A 23,087-nucleotide genomic window follows, 5' to 3' on the forward strand; every position below is an offset into this window, starting at 1 on the left:
GCCTGACCTTGGTATGCTTTCAGGCGTCGTGGACGGTGACTGTGAAGATGGAGGGGGGCTCAGATTACTTCTCTTCCTAGGTTGTAGAGGCAGTGTGGGCAAGGGTCAATGGGGGAGTCTGAGTGGATGGAGGTCATGATGGCAATAGTATCTTCGGTGGAGAGCTGTTTCCCTTTGGAGATCTAGGGGAGAGGGGAGTTGTGAGTTTGGGTGCAAGGGTGGTTGAGGTTGGTGGGCTGGTGGTCGAAGTTTCTCTAGATGTCGGCAATCTTGTGTTTAATGTAGTCCGAGAGGGTGTCGCAGAGGGCTTGGGAGGGGTGTATTATGTTCTATGTGGTGGATGGTCAGGAGAATTCTCTGACGATGCTGCACAATTCGTTGGCGTGGTTGGTCCGAGCCTTGATGCAGGTGCTGAGAGCTTCTTTCTTGGTCTCCCTGATACAGTGGTGGTGACTGTTGAGGGCGAGCCTGAATGAGTCGAGGTTGGTGGGGATCTTGTTGCTGCGCCAGCGTCGCTCTAGTCTCCTACAGTGGTGTTTGAGGCTTAGGAGTTCTGGGGTGAACCACTTGGCTTGCTTGGTGAGTTTCCTGTTGGTGTTGCACTTCAGAGGGGCTAAGGTGGCGGCAGATGAGAAGATCCAGTTGGAGAAGTTTTGAACACAGTGTTCAAGGGTGTCTATGGGAATGGGTCTAGATTCTTTGAGGGTGGAGATCCAGGATGTTTCCATGACTTAGCTCCAGTTGTGGCAGGGGAGGGTCTCATTGGGGCTCCAGGACATCCCTCGATGGTGAAGCGGATGATGTACTGGTCAGTCCATGTTACCTCAGTGGTGTGGGAGAACTTGGCTCTGTCACTGGTGGAGAAGATGGGGTTCAGAATGTGTCCTGCACTTTGCATGGGGGCATTAACGAGTTGAGAGAGGCTGATGATGCACATGTTCTCGAGAAGTGAGCTGGAGTTTAAGTCTTCCAGGTCCTCTAGGTGAAAGCTGAGGTCCCTCAGGAAGAAGTAGTGGTTGGAGTTGATAGCCAGAGGGTCAATGAAGTCCAGGATGGAGTTGCAGAAGCTATGGTGGGGACCTGGGGGTCTGTAAGCGAGAGTTCCTCTGATATTGCTTTCAGTGTCAGCTTTGATCTTATTTGGAATATTACCTCAAATACAGTTAAAGTTTTTAAACAGTTATGGAAACCTTCAGCAGGTGTCACGGACCCTAAAGGGACTGAGAACCCCAGGTTTATAACTACTCTTTTAACTATTAGCACTAAGCCTTGTGGTGGAAATTCTGACTGTACCAGGATTGTGAAGAAGACCAGGAGCAAAACATTTTTGAGTCTATCTTTACAATACTGTGGTCATGAGCGAGTTTGGGCTTTCCTCAGAGTACTATTAGACTTTCTCCTCATTCTATTGGCTAGATAGTGCATCATTCCATCTACTATGGAGTGCTTTGATTGTACTGAATGAGGGACTATTTTACATCCAAAACTACATTTAATTAACACACATTAAATTATTTATCTCAGTGGTCTATTGTATACAGAATTTTTTTTGTTTTGTTTTGATTTTTTTTCCACTGCAACAGCACTTTTTTCGTAACTCACTACAGATGGAAACATTGTAATTATTACAAACATTGTAGTATCCTGTTTTGTAATCAGTGAGCTCCGACAGCAACACAACCCTGCTTTTTTTGGGATGTGCATGGGATGCCACAAAATGTATAATTTAAAAAACAAAGGGGCATATTTATACTTTTTGATGCAAAACTGCAGTAGCGCTATCTACAACTGCTAAACACTCAGGCTCTCACTATGAACATGGCGGTCTAGGCCGCCATGCCGGCGGTGGCAGTAATTACCGCCACCGGTATGGCGGCCCAGGCCGCCAAATTACGAATGTGGCAGAACCGCCACTTTTGAAACTCCACCATCGCCAGGATTCTGCCACCAGGCAGCCTGACGAAGGCGAGTTTCATATCCGACAGGGCAGCGCTGCACGCAATGCTACCCGCCAGATAATGAGTCAGGTTCCACCAGCCTTTCCCTGGTGGGGGCTGGCAGAATGGGTGACTCGGGGCCCCCCTGGTGGCCCCTGCACTGCCCATGCACTTCACAAGGACAGTGTAGGGGCCCCCATGCACAGCCCTGTTGCGCATTTTACTGGCAGATTTACGGGCAGTGAAATGCGCAATGGGTGCTGCTGCACCCGCCGCACTGCTACATTGCTGCCGGCTCCATTTGGAGCCGGCGTCAATGTTCAGGCCCTGCATCCAGCTGGGCTGGCTGGCGGAAACACTGTTTCCGCCCACTGGCCCAGCTGGATGTTCTTTATGTGGCCGGCGGGGGGCTCTGCATGCTAGCGGTCTTCTGTTGACCGTCAGCGCCAAACTCAGCAGCTTTTCCCACTGAGTTCATAATGACCCCCTCAATATAGGACCACAATATTGTTGTCAGAATATCGTCTGTCACAAACATAGTTTCCTGAATATCATTTACAAAAACATCATCCCGTTGGAATCCATAAAAGAAAATAATAACCCAGTAGTGCATACTTTTTCAATCACTGTTTAGAACACGATGTTCATGTCAGATGATACAGTGAATGTAAGTATTCTGCCATGCAGGCAGACTATCAACATATTAATTTCACAGGTCAATTTCCTGCACATTTAGTACAACTAAGAGACAAGAAACCTATCATTTGGAGAGAAGAAAGGCTATTGTTAAGTTTACCGAAGAGCCAGAAAGAGTATAGTTTGCTTGAACAATCGATCTAAGACATGCATAAAAGTCTGTACCTGCTTTCAGCACCAAAGTAATTTCTTGTAATTTGACATTCTCTTAGCCAACAAATGTGAATAATGTTAAATTCAATAACAAACATTACAATACAGTGATATCCCACTTCCTCTCCTGCTATATTCTTAACTCTCAAGCATTGGACAAGCACCCATTTTCTTCCTCTGAGAAAACGAAAGTCCCAGGATAATTTTTTTGAAATTTAAATCATGTATATAGTACTTATAGATTTAAAAACTTTTTTCGTGCGAGGTTTTAGTTGCTTATTGAAAAATAAGTATTACTTAATTATGCACAAATATATTCTCTTTGAAACTGTCTTTACAATATTCCCATCATCAAGGAGGTTGTATATTTTTGAAAGGGAACGGTTTAGGAGAAAAAATCGGTGAGTAAGGCACTCAGTGGGTTTTTTCAGCTGTGATGAGGAAAATCACAGGATAATCAGTATGTGTTTGGCACTTTATGAATTTGTAGTCTACAGAAAGAGATGGTACTGTCTTTAAAAAGCACAACAGAAGTAAGGATTTTCCAGAATATGCAAAAACTGAGGCTAACATCTTCGCTCCTTTCTATGTGCAGGTTCTTCTACCCTCCTATGAAGAAGCTATCAAGAACTCCTCCAAGGCCCTGCCGCCACCATATTCCCTGGTTTAAAGGATCTCATGCATGAGCCTGCCGCAAGCAGGGTTCCTCTCCTCACTGTATCAATGTATATTGCTGTTTGGCCTCACTGCACCTTGCCTATTTTTTGCACAGACATAACGAGGTGTCTTATAAGACTTCTTGAGGTGATCATCTGCTGGCTCCTCTTCCAGCCTGGAGACATTCACTTGAAAGAGCTGGTCAAAAGTTTTATGTTCCTACGACTTTCACTTGTAGGCGAATGGACCATGCAATTGTAGCCTGGCGTGGCGTTGCTTAAGCAGTGTGCTCCTGAAGCTTGATCTATGCAGGATGTTGTATGATTGCCTGCTGCTGGCCTTCTAGTAAATGTTACCTGGGAATAGGGTACCACTTGCACCGTACAGCTATTATAAAGATGCAGTCATTGTAATATTCATATGTTATTATCCAGTTAATATCTTCTGCCTACGCCGAAATGTTGTGTGATCAAGGAACTTTTAATTATTTTAAAATTATGCATTTGTATTTGGAATATCCAAATTAGATTTTTTCGTTTTTAGTCTTAGTCATGTTTCTTTGACAGTACATATGTTGCACAAGACAATAGGCCTGATTAAGAGTATGGCGCACGGGATACTCCATCACAAACGTGACGGATATCCTGTCCACCATATTAGCATTCCTATGTGATATAATGGGATTGTGATACTGTGGATGGGATATCCGTCAGGTTTGTGATGGAGTAACCCCACCTGCCAAACTCTAAATCAGGCCCTCTGGGCCTGATTTAGACTTCGGCGGATGGGTTGCTCTGTTATAATGGTGACGGATTGGCCGTCCATCGAAATATAAATACCATAGAATATATTGGCATTTATATTTCGGCTAACAGAATATCCATCACCGTTGTGACAGATTAACAATGCTCAGCTGTGGCTCCTCCGCTAAGGCGGAGGAGCTTCACCTTGCTGCTTGCCGCAGAAAGAAAAATACAATGATAGGAACATAGCATTATTATCATTTTATTTTTTCACTGACCCGGGTTAGGATGGGGCAGGGCTGGAGGAGGAGTGGTTTGTGCACCATAAGTGCGCATGTGTGGTTGGCTGGCCGTGTTGGCCCAGCCAAACACACATGCGCACTTTGCATTTCTCCTCCCGGCTGTACTGCACAGTCGGGAGGAGAAAGTGCGCAGGCCTTCACTCCCTCTGTGAGAGCTGAAGCAGGCCGCTCACACCAATTACGATGCCACTGTCATGTGGGTGACACAGCTTCATGATTGACTGAGGGGAGTCTGGGAGCCTGTGTGCTTCCTGACAAGGATGAGGACAGAGTAGATTAACCCGTCTCCTGATGGACAAGGCAACTCGACACTCCTGTTTAGTGGCAGTCACCACTGACTATGCTGACTCAAAGCACATATCAATTTGCAATTACAATTTTTAATTTGAGGGCCACCCCTGTTAACAGAGGGACTGGCAACACTGGCACCTGCCTATCCTATTTTGTGCTGTGAAGCCGTAGCCACCAAACTGAGATTTGGGACCTAGCCTATAAACACACCCATCATGCCCAAAAGCCATTCGAAACGTTTCCCAGTCAGCCTACAACTTTGTTCAACGATTTCTTCAGGACATGTTGTACACAGCTCTTCCACCTGCTACTGTTGCATTCATCCTACGTCTACTCCTGCCCCTTTCAGCCACTGCCCTGGCTGTCATCCTCTACACCTATCAGAGGCCTGTGGAAGGGTGCTGCCATCTGCTTTTGATACACAGCTGATGGATGTCTCGTCCAGACACATCCTGGAACAGGAATTTGAAATCACTGTGCTTGGAGCAACTGTGGCTACCATATGTTGCTATTTGTAGTTGTGCATGCACATGTTGCCATTCACACAGCCTAGCAGTTACACAAACTAGTAGAGAACCTGGTGACCACTAGTGTAACCTTGATAGAGATAGTACCAATGGAGTGATTATTTCTTTCCTTTTTTAGTACAGTGTCATGAGGGGGCAGAGTTCCCAGGCAGGACCTGGAAGAGCCAAGTGGGCTGCTTATGCAGAGGACAAATTAGGAGAAAGAAAGGTGATCTGTGTTTTTGTCTAACAATGCTGGTGTTGCAGCTGCAAACTTCCTGGTTCTAAATTAGACAGTGCCTGTGACTTGTTGGCATGAAGCCCTCTTTACTGACAGCACCATTACCGAGTCCCAACAGTACGAAGTATCACAACGAGCATGGAGGAGTGCCAGGATGGATACTTATATTGATCTCATTTGGCCCCTGCAGTCAAGATGAGTTATGGAGTATAGCCCTATGCATCCTCACAAGTGGTGTATCCTTTGGATGCTGACAACCAGTTGTATGCCTTCTGTAAAATGCTGAGTGATAGCATAAAATGAAAAGGATGAAATTCTTCTACTCAGACAATGGCTGGAAATGGCATCATATTAATCAACAGTAGCTGAAATTAATTCAATGATCCCATCCATCACTTTTTTGTTGCCCTCACTGAGATGCATTTCTGTACAGGGTGTTCCCAAATGTGTTTCCTGTATCTCACAGTGCCCTGGACTCAAGCTGCATCTTACAGATGATGTCCCAAACAGACTGTAAATAGTCGGGAGTTGCTTGTGTTTCCATTCAGAGTGGACTGGCAGCTCGGACTGACCTGTTCCTATTGAAGCGGGACCCAGACTGATTTTCATATGCTTGGCCCTCACTTTAGTTACACAGTAAGAAAGTAACCAATTAACTGTAATTTGACCCAGATTAATTATCAGTGGCCTTGATCAATTGAAAATTATAGCCATACCGTTTTTTATTTTGTCTCAGCAAGTATGCCATGTTGTTTTTTTTAAAAACACAAGCCCAGTAACACAGTATAAAAGAGTGCATCATTGTACCCAAGACCGCTCTAGATCACTGGATTACAAACTTTTTAGATTCATGCCGACCCACTTTTTGAAACAACTAACTTTTGTGACCCTCCTACCTTTAATGGACATGAGCTGGGGAGATTTTTTAATGTAACTAAAACATTGTGTGGTAGTGCATTGTCATTTACAGGAAGCACATTTTCCATTGCAATGGCCACTAAATTTGAACAGATATACAGACATACAGTTTTTCTGTAAAACTATATAATCCAATGGTAATGTGTGAAAAAAAGGGTTTCTGTGAATATTTATGATTTGTACATTACCAAATAAAGTGTCTTGATTGGTTTTTGAGCCTATTAAAATCTCTGTTTCCAGTACCCTTCAGGGTTACAAAAAAAGTGGTTCATTTTTGCTTTCATACGCTGAATGTACATATTTCATTTATATGTATTTTTACTTTGTTGTGTGTTGCAAAAAAATACCCTAAAGACTGTCCTGTCACACTCCCTGTACTCCAGTAAGATTGTCACATAATTCACTTTAAAAACCCCTCTCACGTTGCAGTCAGAGAAAGAAGAGTAAACACCAAGCCCATCTTAAAGAATGAGCAACAATTTTGACCTCTACCTTTGAAGCATGCAAATGTGACAAGATAAACACATCATTTAAAGGTGTCTTTTTTATTTATTGCTCAGGCTTTCCCGATCCATCACAAATAAGCTCGAGACCCACAAATTGGGGAACGCTGCTCTAGATACAACAACTAAGTGTTTCTGGCTAAAGTAGGGCTGAATTCTTTCTAGAGTTGCCAGACGGAAATTGACTGTTGCAACCATCTTGGATACAGGAGGTTCCACGTTTTTTCTGTAATACTTGCTTGCCCCATCTTATCTAAAGCCTATAATTCACTCAGTGCTTTACAGTGTACTTTACTCAAAAATCTATTCTAAAGAACACAAAAAGTTGGTCCATTTCAAAGGCCACCACTTCTCTTTTGCTTGACCCTGAACCTATTTTCACTGAGCCAGCACCTGGCCTGGAAGAAAAGGACATGCTCATTTAGGTTACAAGAGCTCTTGCTTGTTTTTACACCACATCTCAATTTTTAACTGTGAGCTCCTGCTGCCTATCTAACTTTTCAATCCACTGGCTTATTAATTTTTTACACCTAATATATTGAGATCGGACCTTTGAAGTGGGAAGACTTTTCAAGACTAATTAGGCTTCATGGTAGTTAATGATTTCATATTTCTCTCCTACTACAGCATGCTGTGGCTCATTCACATTCTGTTGAGTGTATGTTTTATGAATACTGACTAATTCACTGTGGAAGGTTGGTCGGCCTAAGACACCAGCAATGTGTGTACAGAAGCCACACTAGCATTACAGGAGCACAGATCTGGAGTAAAATCTCATCACTTTCACTTAGGCCTGTACACGTGGGCATATTCTTAAAAAATATATAGCATGGCTGCTCCTACCATATTGTATGGGACAGACAATTAATAATTTCAGATACCATTGATTAAATCCTTCCAACAGTATGACCCAAGAAGAATTCCTTATGAAAAGAGATCATCACAAAAGAATTAAGGGCCAGATGTAGGAAGTTCCGATTTTGCGAATCGGAAATTGCGAGTCAGTGCGACTCGCAATTTCCGATTCGCAAAATCGGATGCAGAACGGTGTCTCAGACACCGTCTGCGATTCGCTATGGGGTCGCAAAGACCCACCTCACTAATATTAATGAGGTGGGTCGCATTTTGCGACCCCATAGCGAGTCCCTGCACCTCCATGTCTGTGACAGCTTTTTAAATAAAGCAGTTTTTAAATTTTATTTTGCAGCCCGTTTTCCATAAATACATTTGTTTTTGTTTTTTTCAGAGCAGGCAGTGGTCCATTGGACCACTGCCTGCTCTGAAAAAAAAAATTCGGCAACATTCACAAGGGGGAAGGGGTCCCCATCCTTTTGCGAATGGGTTACCACCAGTTTGACACTGGTGGTAACTGCGAATTGCTTTGCGACCGCATTCGCGGTCACAAAGCAATTTAGCATTGCGATGCGTGTCGCAAATAGAAAGGGGACACCCCTTCCTATTTGCGAGTCGCATTCACAATTTGCGAGTCGGTACCGACTCGCAAATTGTGCATGAGCATCGTGATGAGCATTTTGCATGGCCCAAACTGCGATTTTCGCAGTTTACACCATGCAAAATGCTTCCTACATCTGGCCCTAAGTGTTGCCTGAGCACTGGCGGCTTCTAAAGAAGATATGTTCATTGCTGGTCCACCAGTGTCGCGTCCATGATAGATTGGCAAGACAGGCAGAATGGACGTGTTTTCATACAATGAATCTGAAACAATTATTCATACACCCAGTGGTTATTACTGGTATTCTGCCATGAAAGCAGTCAGCTCGGATCAGTGGCCATCGGGAAGAAAAAATGGAGACTCCTGGTTTACAGTGATGGCTATTTCAGAGCATGCAGCCAAGCTCCCAACTAACACAATATGTCAATCTGGACAAATGGGTTCTTTCATGTATACATAAGTAAAATCTTTGTAAAATGCATGTTTTTATAGTTGTATTTCCTGTATTGATGGGCTTGATAAATATGAACAAATACCTGAAAATAATAAGACCTTTCAAGAAACTTGGAAGCATTGTTTTTGGGAGGAGGGAACACGCTTTTTGACAAGATTGATGGCATTAAGCACTTATGTTTATTTACATTAAAACATTCCAGTTTGTGGCTAGTGGAACATAGAATGTGGAATGTGGGATTTGCAGACGGTGAATCGGTCAACAGAGGAATTAGGATATTTCCTCTGGAAGACTGGAAATAATGGAGCATAACTATCCATGTGTCAAGCAGGGGCGAGTGGCATTTAAGGGAGAAAGGGGCGTTGCCTTACCAGCATAAGAGAAGGAGAAGAAGAAACACACTGAGCAGCGTAAGCAGCTCAAAGGAAACAGCTGGCTGCTGAGTTATGAAATTGCTTTGGACAGTGTTTTTTTTCTTCTTTTTTTTCTTTTTTTTAGGGTGAAGGATGGTAACATACATGTGCCGGGCAATAAAGGCACAAGGCAGAGGTGTGATGTCAGACTGGTGGGCTTGCCTGATTTGAGTGTTACAGGATGTGTTTGTGTTTGGGTGCTATCAGCTATAGCCCTGGGCAGAGTCAGGAGACTGCCATATTACCATTCAGTTAAAGTGTCGGGGCACAGCTTTCCAAGGGTACAGTGTAAGAATAGGTGAACTGATCAACAGCAATCGAAGCGCAGGGTCCTCCCACACGAATTTCTAATTTGTTCTTGCTTGGAGAATTGGAGTTGAGGACAATGCTTCATGTCTCCACTTCTGGGTTATGACATTTTCCGAGATGGAGAAGTGAATGTGTTTGAAGCTTTGCAGGTGCAGTGTCTCGTATATGCGGTTTCATCCCCAGTACAGAAAACAGGAGTGCGGAGTGGAGAGCTCGAGCTACCTGGCGCCATATTTCACACCAGCTACCGATCTTGTGTATCACTTATTTCCAGCCATGTGTTAAACTGGAGGAGCAAGAAATGCACTTGCATGCCTGCACTCTGCTCACTCGGCCCATTTTCTGGTAAAGACCTGAGAGACTGAGTTCAATGTTAGTGAACATGATGGACGGCCAAATCTGGTGTGGCCTCTTTTTTACAGCCCTCGAGACTGCTTGCATTAGAAATGAACGTGGTTACCAGTCCCTGACTGCAGTTTCCCCATGTGTCACCCTCAGTGCCATCTTCACTAGCTGTTAGTTGTTTATGTAGCCTGGACACTCTTTAGCACCCATAATCCTGCCTACACTGCAGAATTACTCTTTGACCATACTGGATTCACTTTATTTGGAACAGAAGTGGGCCACAGTAAACAGTAACTTATCATCTACTCAATTTTATTAAATTGTATCAGCAACAAGCCTTACAATAATATAAAAAGTACACATCATAGAAAACTAAAAATTCATAATAGCCCCATAATCACAATTTAAAACACAGTGGCAACAATCACTCTATTCATAAAAAGTCACATATCCCCAAACAATTAGATATAAATAACTGATTTAAGAATTACTACCCCCTATCCACATCTTGGAAGAAGGGCAGCCTTTTGTCAGTACCTATCCTCTACTTGTGGGGGGACCCCGAGGCAAAGTGCTCATAGTATTTTATATTGGCAGTAATAACTCACATAGCTACAGTGTCTTTTAGAGGGGAAAGAGGGACCCTAACGTTAGCGTGGGGCAAACCATTATTTCATCATACCGCTATCGCCTAGGGCCCTATTAGATATTTTAAAATTTAAAAAGTTTTAAAAATCAGCCACCTCTAGTTTGGCTGGCAATTCCCTTAGCCTGGGCCCATATGTATGAGACGACCAGGTTATGTTCGCTCATATTACCCGGCCTTGCGCAAAGTGCGAGTGCAGTTTTCATGCAATTTGCTCCACTAGCCCTAAAAAGAGGGAGAAGCCACCGGCACCTTGCTTCATCAAATTTCTTACAGGCCAGGGTGAAGTGAGCCACATTATCCACCTCCCAGAGATGCGGTCACAAAACTCCAAACCTACTGCCAGCCTACAAGTGTGGACCAAGTAGCCTCTTAGGGGCAGCACTTCCAGTGTGTATTTCATATAGAGAGTCCGCTTCAATTCAGGATACAACATATCCAAGTAAGCCTGGGGAGCTGGGTTAAAGACATTGTTAAAATAATAGTGCATAATTGAATCAGGCCTGACTTCCTGGTGCACCCTCATCTTACTGAGTTCCCAGTATCAATCTTTTATCAGGCCCACAGTATCCTTGGTAACTCTACCCGGATCCACCCATAGGTCCTTCAACCGAAGGTTCCCTAGAGTCTTTTTACATAAGCTCCCCTGAACAGCCCCCAGAACCACCATACACAATGACTTCCTTCAAAGTTTGTAAGTACACTGCTGCCCTAAGTTTGCACACTACTCTTGCCCAGTACAATATTGGCCTTATAGCTGCTAGTTCCGAAATAGGTGTCAAATTTAGTTCTGCATAGAAAGCTTTCAGGGGGGTTCCCGGTCCAAGCCCCAATAAGGTTCTCAGAAAATTATTCTTGGCTGCCTGCAGCACTCTAACATTTGTGAACCCCAGAGTTCTGCTTCATAGAGTGCCGCAGCCACTGCTTTTCTAGCATATATATCCGGGATGATGCTAACACTATGGCCTCCAGCCTTATACTTAAATCTCAAAATTGCCCCAGTTGCTTGTTTAAGGGCTATGGCTGCCTTCTGAACTTGGCAGTCCCAACTTAAGTTCTCAGAGAACCGCACCCCTAGATAATCAAAGTGCTTGGTAACCTCAATTGGGGCATGGTTAATCATTAGCTTCCTCCTTAGGCTAGGAGAGGGCCGCAAGGTCAACCCCATGGTCTTCATGGAATTAATGGTTAATGATTTTTCCTCGCAGTATTTTACAAAGCGGGCAAGGAGCCTATGGACTGCATTTTCAGTGCGTGCCATAAGAACTGCATCGTCCACAAACAACAATATTGGCACCCTCCTACGAGCTACAAGGGGGACATCTCACTGCACCCCTAAGAAGAATTGAGTTTCATCGTTCAAAAAAAGGCTAAAGAGTAGGGGTGCCAGGAGGCAGCCCTGCCATACGCTCTTTTGTACCTGGAAGGGGTCTGTGCATTCCCCATCCATCCCATAGCTTACACTAGCCATGTTGTCCATATGCAGAGATGCTATAACTTTCACTAGGGAGGCATCAACCCTGAGACTTAGCAGTGACCTCCATAGTTTACCCCTGTCTACTGAATCAAAGGCGGCTTTCAGATCTATGAAGACCAGATACATCGAGCACTTCTTGATTACAGTAAATTTATATGGAATCGGGTAGACATGAATGATCTTGTCAATGGTTGCAATTCGGGGACAAAAGCCCGCTTGCACTTCTGTTAACACACCCTGGCCGTCAACCCACCCGTGGCGGTGATTGAGCAGAACTTTCCCTAGGACCTTCCCGGCACCCGTCCAGCAAATCGAACGGTCGGTAGTTGGCATGGCATCCCCTTGATCGCCCTTCTTATAAATTGGAACAATGACGGCAGAACGCCAGGACTGCTGTACTATGTTGCCCTCCAGGGCTACATTGAACACCTTGGTGAGTACTTTGGTCCAATAAGGAGATGCCTCGCAGTAAAGGTCCACCAGCACCATATCTAGGCCCGAGGCCTTATTCCTCTTCACTGCTCCCAGTGCTCTAAGTACCTCTGGGATTAAAATTCTTATCTTACAAGGGGCAGTAGGAGGGGCCTCAACCACGGGGGTACTCATAATGTGCTAAAATAATCAACCCAGGCAAGGGGGCCTAGGCAGGTTTCTACAACAGTCGCTGCCCCCTTTTCCACTCTTGCCACCAATGCCCAGAATCTTTTTGGGTCGTGGTCAGGGGTAGTTTCTTTGCGTTCAGCCCAGAGTGTACTTTGGTATGCCTGCTTCTTAATTGCCAATAGGTGCTTATAGCCCTGTTGGACTTTTTTGCTTATGCAGGGTCATCCCCAATCTTTTTGCCTCCTGCCTCCTATTTTGTCTGACCTGTTGCTGTTGGTTTTTTAGCTCTGAGCACTTTACCACTGCTAACCAGTGATAAAGTGCATATGTTCTCTGTGTAAATTGTAATGTTGATTGGTTTATCCATGATTGACATATTTGATTTACTAGTAAGTCCCTAGTAAGGTGCACTAGAGGTGCCAGGGCTTGTAAATCAAACTCTACTAGTGGGCCTGCAGCACTGGTTGTGCCACCCACATATGTAGCTCTGTAATCATGTCTCAAACCTGCCACTGCAGTGTCTGTGTGTGTATTTTTACACTGTAAATTCGACTTGGCAAGTGTACCCACTTGCCAGGCCTAAACCTTCCCTTTTCTTACATGTAAGGCACCCCTAGGGTAGGCCCTAGGTAGCCCCAAGGGCAGGGTGCAGTGTATGGATAAGGTAGGACATATAGTAATGTGGTTTATATGTCCTGACAGTGAAATACTGCCAACTTCGTTTTTCACTGTTGCAAGGCCTGTCTCTCTCATAGGATAACATGGGGGCTACCTTTAAATATGATTAAAGTGTAGATTCCCCTAGAGAGTAGATGGAAATGTGGAGTTTGGGGTCCCCGAACTCACAATTTAAAAATACATCTTTTAGTTAAGTTGAATTTGAGATTGTGCGTTTGAAAATGCCACTTTTAGAAAGTGAGCAATTTCTTGCTTAAACCATTCTGTGACTCTGCCGTGTTTGTGGATTCCCTGTCTGGGTCAGTTTGACAGTTGGGTTGTTTTTCACCTCACACCAGACAGTGACACAAAGGGAGCTGGGGTGTAACCCGCATTTCCTGATTAGCCATCTCTGCTAGGAGGGAGAGGTGGAGTGGTCACTCTCATCTGAAAGGACTGTGCCTGCCTCTGACAATGCCGGCTCCAACCCCCTGGTGTGTGTCTGAGGCCTTGCCTGGGCAAGGTAGGATTTCACAAGTAGGTGTGAGTCCCCTTTGAAGAAAGGTGACTTCAAAGACTAAAATGGGTATAAGAAGGGCACCCAAATCTACAGACTTTAGAAACACTTCTGGAACCAAGAGGAACCTCTGCCTGAAGAAGAGCTGATAGCTGAGGAAGAAGAGCTGCCTTCCCTGTGACTGTGCTTTGTGGAGCTTTCCTGCAGTGCTGCTTCTGCCAGAGTAAGAGGGCAAAGACTGGACTTTGTGTGCCTTCCATCTTGTGAAGAAATCTCCAAGGGCTTGAGTTAGAGCTTTCCTCCTGTTGTTTGAAGTCTCAGGGACAGCAAAGACTTCTCTCTGCCAGCACCTGGAGTCTCTGGAGAGACTCCTGCTCTGACAAATGGTGCCCTATCCAGTCCCTGGGCCCTTGAAAGGAAAGCTGGTAGAAATCGAAGGAAACCGACTTCGGACGACTCTGGACCGACGCCGCTGCTGAATCCGGTAATGCCGCCTGCACCTGATGCGTGACCCTCGCTGGAACGCGACGCTCTTCGCAGGCCCGACGCTGCTGCAGCCCCACTGAAGTCCGCGACTCCATAGAAGTCGCCGCACCACGTCGTGACCGACGCCGCTCGAAGTGCGTGGATTCAACGTTTCGCACAGACGCCGCAATCCCCGACTTCGCCCATCGGCTTGTTTTCACTCTTCACCAAAGGTACTGTACTTGGGGGTCTACACAACTCCGTGTCCGGCACCGCTGGTGTCGGCTTGTTGGGAACGACTCCGTCACGACGCCGTGCTAACATCTCATCGAAGCATTTTTGTTTCTAAGCGCTATTTTTGAGTTTAATCTTTAAAAATTCATAACTTGACTTGTGTATGTCAGATGTTTAACGTTTTGGTCTTGTTTTGTTTAGATAAATATTTCCTGTTTTTCTAAACTGGTGTTGTGTCAGTTTGTAGTGTTTTCATTAAGTTACTGTGTGTGTTGGTACAAATACTTTACACCTAGCACTCTGAAGTTAAGCCTACTGCTCTGCCAAGCTACCAAGGGGGTAAGCAGGGGTTAGCTGAGGGTGATTCTCTTTTACCCTGACTAGAGTGAGGGTCCTTGCTTGAACAGGGGGTAACCTGACTGTCAACCAAAGACCCCATTTCTAACATTGGTGATCAGCGGTTGGGATTTGGACTTGTATTTGTAATTGGCATACAGTGATTAAGTGTACACTACTATTTTGAGTGCAGACCACTACGTGACCACATACTACTTGTTTGGTGATCTTTTGCATTTTCTCTTAAGGACTCCTTTTTGTTCTCCTTCCATGATTTTGCTGATCCCTTGACTGATTCTTTTTACTTCATTGGGAACTTATTTTCTGCCTTTGGAACTCTGCACTTGTGACCATCATGGCTCAATCTGGAGATACAACAGCTGGAGCTGTCTTTAAAATAGAGAAACTGAAGGAGTACTCAGTTGCTCAATTGAAACAGTTCCTTAAAGATCTTGACTGTCCCGCTGAGAGCTCCACCAGGGAGTGGGAGCTGCAAAAGGCACAGAGGGCCTGGGTGACAGTCAAGAAGGCTGGAGGGCACACAGAGGAGGAGAATGTGGGTGGGGAAGTGCAGAGGATACACAGTGGTGTAGTGGAGGTACCTGTTATGCCTGGGGGGAGGGTCCCAAGGAGGGGTAGCAGGGTGTCATCCAAGGGTCTGACTCCTGTAGAGTTACAGGACAAACAGGCAGAGAGGGCTCGCCGGTTGAAGTTCAAGGAGTTGAGGATGCAAAGGGAGAAGGAGTTGGAAGAAAGGAGGAGGGACTTTGTCAAAGCCCAGCTCACCTGAGTTCTTGTTCAGTTCTGATGGAGGTTGAAGACAATCCGACCCCACCCTGAAACTGCTTGTTCCAGCACACTAGTTTTTAAAACAGTGCACTAAGAACAGAAGCTCAAGGGAAGGGGGGAAGTGGATAAAATAAAAAAAAAGAGACAACACCGTTCTTGCGTTTCCACTGTTGAAGTGCTGCACAAATCTGCGGCCCTTTCTGACTTCTGTAGAAACTGGTGCCTAATGAAACATAAACAAAGAACAGATAAGTGCAACCTATTCCTAAATGGGTTCCTGACTATCCCTTTATTTATTAGAAATTCTCTTCTAAAAGTACCTCTTGTATCCTGGTCTCTAGTTTCCAGGTTTGGAATGTGTTACTGCTCTGGGATGTGTTTTCTATTACTGTAAAGCTTCTAAAACATTAAACAAATACCGTTATCAGAATTACCAATATCAAACATTCATCATAATATAACTAAAGCCTAAATTCCCAATAGCAGACTCACTTTTCCCATATTTCCAGAATCTTTTATAAAACAAATACTGTACTTTTACATCAAAATACAGCATGTAATTTGTGCAAGTACTTGATTTACTGTTTGCCTTGCTGTTAATGGTTTCCACTGTTCGATTCTTAAAAGTTCCATGAGAAAAAACAATGTTTGCTTCACAAAGTTCTGCAAAATAGTCTTGTAACAAAGAGTTTGAATCACAATGTTCGTGGAAGGTATTTCGTTTCAAATTGTCTATACAGGAATCCAGAAATTGTTGTCAAAGTTCTTTCAGGTAATAAAAGGTTTTGCACTTACTTGTTGCTGGCAAGAGATACTGATCAGTCTAACCTTGTCTTCTTTCTCTTTTGCAGGTTACTCATAGGAGAGAGGCTGAAGCAAGGAGGAACCGGAAACCGGAAGAAGGAAGAGCCAGAAGCTGTGCCCACTGAAGTCAATGAAAGAGCAGGAGTGCCAGCGCCGAGGGATCTGTTCTCAGGTAAGCGGGAGGTAGACGAGCACAAGCACTGGGTGAGGCTCGGGGGATGCCTTTTATAGACAGGGCTGGGTGTGGTTTGAAGGGCTGGGTGTGGTCCTCACATGCTGCACATGTTCTTGGAAGGTGTGCAGAGCTGGGTGTGGTTTGAAGAGCTGGGTGTGGTCCTCACATGCTGCACATGTTCTTGAAAGGTGTGCAGAGTTTCAGTTATTATGCAAATGAGTTGGATTAACACATGGCCTAGGGAGGAGTATTTTAAAGAAGCCTTGGTAAAAGCAAGGCCCAATGTGTAAACAAAACAGCATATTAAACAACATACACAGAAGCCTAGGGGGGGGGAAGGTGAGATAACAAGAAAGGCTTTCAATAGTAAGTTTAAAAGGGAGCTATTACAGAACCCACTAGTGCAGTGAGAGGGGGCATGCTCTTTGCTGTGTACAAACCCTAACAGACTTAGAGATCAAAAAGAGGATTTGTGCTTATGAGCTCGAAATAAAGGAGCTGGAAGTCATAAGGGCTGAGTCCAGCTGGAATGGTGGCAGCAACAATTTTATATCCAGTGCTGCTGAAGAAGTGCACATGCCCAGAGATGTGGTGCCCTACTTGAAGGAAGGAGTTAACACACACCAGGAGGTTCAGGGGTATGAGGTAGCTCCAGTGATGCACAGGGTCCCTGAGGTGGATTGGGGAACTGGCATGGGGAGTCATATTCCTACTGGTGGGAGGGACACTCTACTGACTCTAGGTGAGAGTGACAGGGAGAGGGGTTCCCCCCAGGTAGAAGTCCTGGTTATGGAGTGTGAAGACATCCCAGAAGAGTGTGGGTTGAGTGTCAGGGAGAGTCAGGTACTGTCTCACCAGTCTCAGGAGGGTGATGTGGGGTGCATTTTCAAAGCAGAGTCACTGGATGGTTGGGTGAAGGGTACTTTGGTTAATTCATGTGAGGGGCTGAGGGATGTAATTGCTGGAGAGCATATGTCTAGTCCTTATTTTCCAGAGCTATGCCAACACCAGGTGGAGTGTGAGTTCTCTGACCCCAGGGAGCTTACACTGGAGGCAGACTCTTGGGTGAGTACCAGAGAGTCTGAAGAGGTATTTGGGGGTTCTCCTGAGAGGAGTGGTCTAGGTATTTCCCAACCATGTGAGGTAGGGAAGGATTGTAGTGTCCCAGGTAGGCCCCAGTGTAGTGGGACGGGTGAGGGACCCCATGTCCAGTCTCAGAGGAGAGGGAATGGGGATGGGCTGAGGCCCAAGGTGCCCGAGATCCGGTCCGAAGTCCTGGAGGGTTCCTTGAGGGAACACCAGGAGGGGAGCCTAGCCTGTACCGTAGGGCCATCTGTTGAGGGAGATCCCACAATGTCAGGAGAACTTGGGGGGGGGCGGCTGTAGCCAGCATCCCACCAATTCTGGTGTCTGGCAGTACCACTCCTAGTGATGGGGTGCAGAAGTCCAGACAGAGGGTTGAGAGGGGGTTGCGGACCCCAGTGGAGAACCTGGAGGGTCAGGGGTCAGCTCTGAGAGCAGAGCCCCCGATGAATGACCTTAGTGAGACCATTTCTGGGTTGGGGGGAATCCAGACTCTGTCAGATGGGCAGAGGTCAGGAGACCTGCGCCAGCCAGACTCTTGTGTGGCCCTTGGGGACGGTGTGTCCCTTAAGGGGGGTAAGTGTGCCCCCCTAGAAGTCCTGGTGTGCCAGGCAATGGTTCAACTGCAGAGTGGTGACTCTAGGTTGAATGATCAGGTTCAGGGGGTAAACTCTGACCTGATGGGGGGTAGGTGTGCTCCCAAGGACATCCTGGTGCGCCAGGCAGTGGTTCAACTGCAGGGTGGTGACTCTAGGTTGGATGACCAGGTTCAGAGTGTAAACTCTGACCTGGTGGGGGGTAGGTATGCCCCCCAGAAAGTCCTGGGTTGCCAGGCGGTGGTCCAGTTTGTGGGTACAGACCCTGGACTGGAGGATCAGGTTCAGGGTGTCCCCCCTGACCTGGAGGAAGGGGCTACTGCTAACAGTGCCCATCCCATGTCGTCTTCTGAGGGGGCCACTCCTAGTTGGGGGGTGCAGGACCCCAGAAGGGAGGGCAGGGGGAGGGAAGCCTCACCCCTGGCCCTGGTCCAACCTGAAGGTACAGACCCCAGGTTGGCGGACCAGTTGCAGGTTAACAGCCCTGCACTGGTGGAAGAATTGTGCAGGACTGCTTCTACAAGCACCCTGACAGTTTTTGACTCTGGGGGTTCCGCTTCTGCAGGGAGGGTACAGAGCCCCAGAGGGGAGGACCAGGGTCAGGTTGTCATCCCTGACCTGGTGGAAGAGAGAGTGGTCAAAGGGTGCCAGGCACCTGGGGCTACCGCACCCTACTCTCCGCAGTCACAGTGGTTGGAGAGGCCTGAGGTCGGGCTCTCATCCCTTACAGTTGTCCGGGGCCACCGTGGCTTGCTGTCCTGGTGGACAGAGTTGCCCCTGGGGGGGGGGGGGGCGAGAGTCACACCCCAGGGGTGGAGTGGGCAACACCACTGTGTTGGCCCTGGTGGTACTATCTGCCCATTGGGATACATCTGTGAGCAAAGTAAAGTTAGGTGCTGCACAGGTGGTGTCTGCAGATGTGGAGAAGGGTTCCCCATGGGCTAGCTTAGTGGGCCCTGAGAGTATGGACAGAGGGATCCAACTGGAGTCAGGAAGGCGTAGAACTGGAACATGTCCCTGCTGTTGTGGGCCTGTGTCCTTGTTCTATCGCCCCAATCAGGGAAGTACATCAAGGTATTGATTGTTCGCCCCTGGATTTAGGCTGGTAGGGGTTTGTGTTGGACTTTTTTGCATATGCAGGGTCATCCCCAATCTTTTTGCCTCCTGCCTCCTATTTTGTCTGACCTGTTGCTGTTGTTTTTTTAGCTCTGAGCACTTTATCACTGCTAACCAGTGATAAATTGCATATGTTCTCTGTGTAAATTGTAATGTTGATTGGTTTATCCATGATTGGCATATTTGATTTACTAGTAAGTCCCTAGTAAGGTGCACTAGAGGTGCCAGAGCTTGTAAATCAAATGCTACTAGTGGGCCTGCAGCACTGGTTGTGCCACCCACATAAGTAGCTCTGTAATCATGTCTCAAACCTGCCACTGCAGTGTCTGTGTGTGTATTTTTACACTGTAAATTCGACTTGGCAAGTGTACCCACTTGCCAGGCCTAAACCTTCCCTTTTCTTACATGTAAGACACCCCTAAGGTAGGCCCTAGGTAGCCCCAAGGGCAGGGTGCAGTGTATGGATAAGGTAGGACATATAGTAATGTGGTTTATATGTCCTGACAGTGAAATACTGCCAACTTCGTTTTTCACTGTTGCAAGGCCTGTCTCTCTCATAGGATAACATGGGGGCTACCTTTAAATATGATTAAAGTGTAGATTCCCCTAGAGAGTAGATGGACATGTGGAGAGTGGGGTCCCTGAACTCACAATTTAAAAATACATATTTTAGTGAAGTTGATTTTGAGATTGTGCGTTTGAAAATGCCACTTTTAGAAAGTGAGCAATTTCTTGCTTAAACCATTCTGTGACTCTGCCGTGTTTGTGGATTCCCTGTCTGGGTCAGTTTGACAGTTGGGTTGTTTTTCACCTCACACCAGACAGTGACACAAAGGGAGCTGGGGTGTAACCCGCATTTCCTGATTAGCCATCTCTGCTAGGAGGGAGGGGTGGAGTGGTCACTCTCATCTGAAAGGACTGTGCCTGCCTCTGACAATGCCGGCTCCAACCCCCTGGTGTGTGTCTGAGGCCTTGCCTGGGCAAGGCAGGATTTCACAAGTAGGTGTGAGTCCCCTTTGAAGAAAGGTGACTTCAAAGACTAAAATGGGTATAAGAAGGGCACCCAAATCTACAGACTTTAGAAACACTTCTGGAACCAAGGGAAACCTCTGCCTGGAGAAGAGCCGATAGCTGAGGAAGAAGTGCTGCCCTGCCTGTGACGGTGCTTTGTGGAGCTCTCCTGCAGTGCTGCTTCTGCCAGAGTAAGAGGGCAAAGACTGGACTTTGTGTACCTTCCATCTTGTGAAGAAATCTCCAAGGGCTTGAGTTAGAGCTTGCCTCCTGTTGTTTGAAGTCTCAGGGACAGCAAAGACTTCTCTCTGGCAGCACCTGGAGTCTCTGGAGAGACTCCTGCTTTGACAAGTGGTGCCCTATCCAGTCCCTGGGCCCTTGAAAGGAAAGCTGGTGGAAATCCAAGGAAACCGACTTCGGACGACTACGGACAGACGCCGCTGCTGAATCCGGTAACGCCGCCTGCACCCGACGCGTGACCCTCGCTGGAACGCGACGCTCTTCGCAGGCCCGACGCCGCTGCAGCCCCGCTGAAGTCCACGACTCCGTAGAAGTCGCCGCACCACGTCGTGACCGACGCCGCTCGAAGTGCGTGGATTCAACGTTTCGCACAGACGCCGCGATCCCCGACTTCGCGCATCAGCTTGTTTTCACTCTTCACCAAAGGTACTGTACTTGGGGGTCTACACGACTCCGTGTCCGGTGCCGCTGGTGTCGGCTTGTTGGGAACGACTCCGTCACGACGCCGTGTTAACATCTCATCGAAGCATTTTTGTTTCTAAGCGCTATTTTTGAGTTTAATCTTTAAAAATTCATAACTTGACTTGTGTATGTCGGATTTTTGACGTTTTGGTCTTGTTTTGTTTAGATAAATATTTCATGTTTTTCTAAACTGGTGTTGTCTCATTTTGTAGTGTTTTCATTAAGTTACTGTGTGTGTTGGTACAAATACTTTACACCTAGCGCTCTGAAGTTAAGCCTACTGCTCTGCCAAGCTATCAAGGGGGTAAGCAGGGGTTAGCTGAGGGTGATTCTCTTATACCCTGACTAGAGTGAGGGTCCTTGCTTGAACAGGGGGTAACCTGACTGTCAACCAAAGACCCCATTTCTAACAAGCCCCTTCTATGTGCTCTACATTTCTCTTCACTAGCATCGCTATCATGGCACCAGGATAGGTCAAGCGAGACCTCTCTTTTGACTCTTATACACTCCTCATCAAACCAGCCTTTGCGACCCGTCTTCCCTTTTCTACTGTTATCACATGGCTTAGATTTTACAGGTTTAGACCACAAAGTCCTCAACTCCCCTATCATTGGGTCGTATGCCGCCAGGATGAGGAGGCTGGCAATGGGCAAAGCATCTGAGATAAATTGACCATAGTAAGCCAATATGAGTTCAAGTTGTGGAAGATCCTGCAGATACTTTTCCCCACCGTATTCTCTTTCTACAGTTGGTCAGACAAATCTCCCTCTCATATAATCCCGGTGCCTGCCCTATCATATTTCCAAACCCCAGAACATTTGTCCTCATATTGAGAGCAAGTGGGTTGTGATCGCTTTCTATCCTACTAACCACAGCCATATCAAGGATAGCTGGCCACACTTCCACATTAACAATAACATAGTCAATGACAGATTGAAACCTGCCATTGTTGAAGGTTGTCTTTGCAGCACCATTCGACTTGGAGTGGCCATTAACAAAGCGGAGGCCATTACTGAGCATAAGGTCAGTGAAGGACTCAGCTTTTTTTGTAGACTTTGGACAATTCATCACTGGTTCCGTAATTCCCATACTCTGATCTTCTGTCACAATTTCACTGCTATTTATGGCATCATAGGCCAATGTGTTAAAGTCTCCACATACCAGTATCACATCCCTATCTCTATCATGGCCCCTTGGTGTTTTATCATTTACAGTGACTCTTCTAATTTTGCTAATGTATGCAGAGCATTCTTTCCAGATTACCTGTACCCTCAGCGACCATCCCGGGGGGATATATACATTCAAAATATCCATTACACTCCCTTTAACCCTTGCTGCCCAAAGTCTCACATGCTGAATATTAGCACGAGCCAACAGGTGTGGCACATCTATTTGTTCTATTTTGCAGTTTAACCTGCATGAGACCCAAATTGAGATACCGCCAGATGTGCGTCCCTTCCTGGGCCGAATGGCGAGCATGTCAAATCCCAGGAACCCATTAATATATGTTCTTTTATCAGCCCAGGTGTCTTGAAAGCAGCAGATGTTTTACAGACCAACAAATTGTAACCAGTCATTATCTTCCAGCTTGCTAGCCAGACCTGCTATATTCCAGGACAGAATTCGCAAGCAAACCCCCTTCAATTTGCTACATGGAATAAGTATGAGGGGGTTCATGGTGAGGCAATAGTATAGATCCTCATCGTTCAGTCTGCGCTTGTTCTAGACGATGCTCCGAAGCTCCCTGCAAATGCCGCTGCTACCCATGACCAAACCTCACAATTTTCCCCTTTAACCCTATCATCGTGGCTGGGGATCCTAATTTGCCTACAGCTCTTATGAGTAGTAATGGTCAATGTTTCTCGCCCTTCACTACCTTTAGGTATGATTTTCTCCTTTTTTTTTACCATAGTATCGGTCTGTACCTGGGAGAACTCCCAGTCCTTAGCATGGCA

General features: G+C 46.2%; 1 protein-coding gene across 2 annotated transcripts in view; it reads left to right on the forward strand.

The window, feature by feature from the left end:
- LAPTM5 (lysosomal protein transmembrane 5) overlaps positions 1 to 6,700 on the forward strand; it is a 123,855-nt gene extending 117,155 nt beyond the window's left edge. For both annotated transcript variants that reach the window (XM_069225122.1, XM_069225123.1), the window contains exon 8: positions 3,382 to 6,700. In XM_069225122.1, the coding sequence (XP_069081223.1) occupies positions 3,382 to 3,456 (75 nt within the window). In that variant the 3' untranslated portion in view covers positions 3,457 to 6,700. The remainder of the gene's footprint in view (positions 1 to 3,381) is intronic.
- Positions 6,701 to 23,087: the final 16,387 nt, after the last annotated feature.

The sequence above is a fragment of the Pleurodeles waltl genome, chromosome 3_1 (genome assembly GCF_031143425.1).
Source record: "Pleurodeles waltl isolate 20211129_DDA chromosome 3_1, aPleWal1.hap1.20221129, whole genome shotgun sequence".
Classification (NCBI taxonomy): domain Eukaryota; kingdom Metazoa; phylum Chordata; class Amphibia; order Caudata; family Salamandridae; genus Pleurodeles; species Pleurodeles waltl.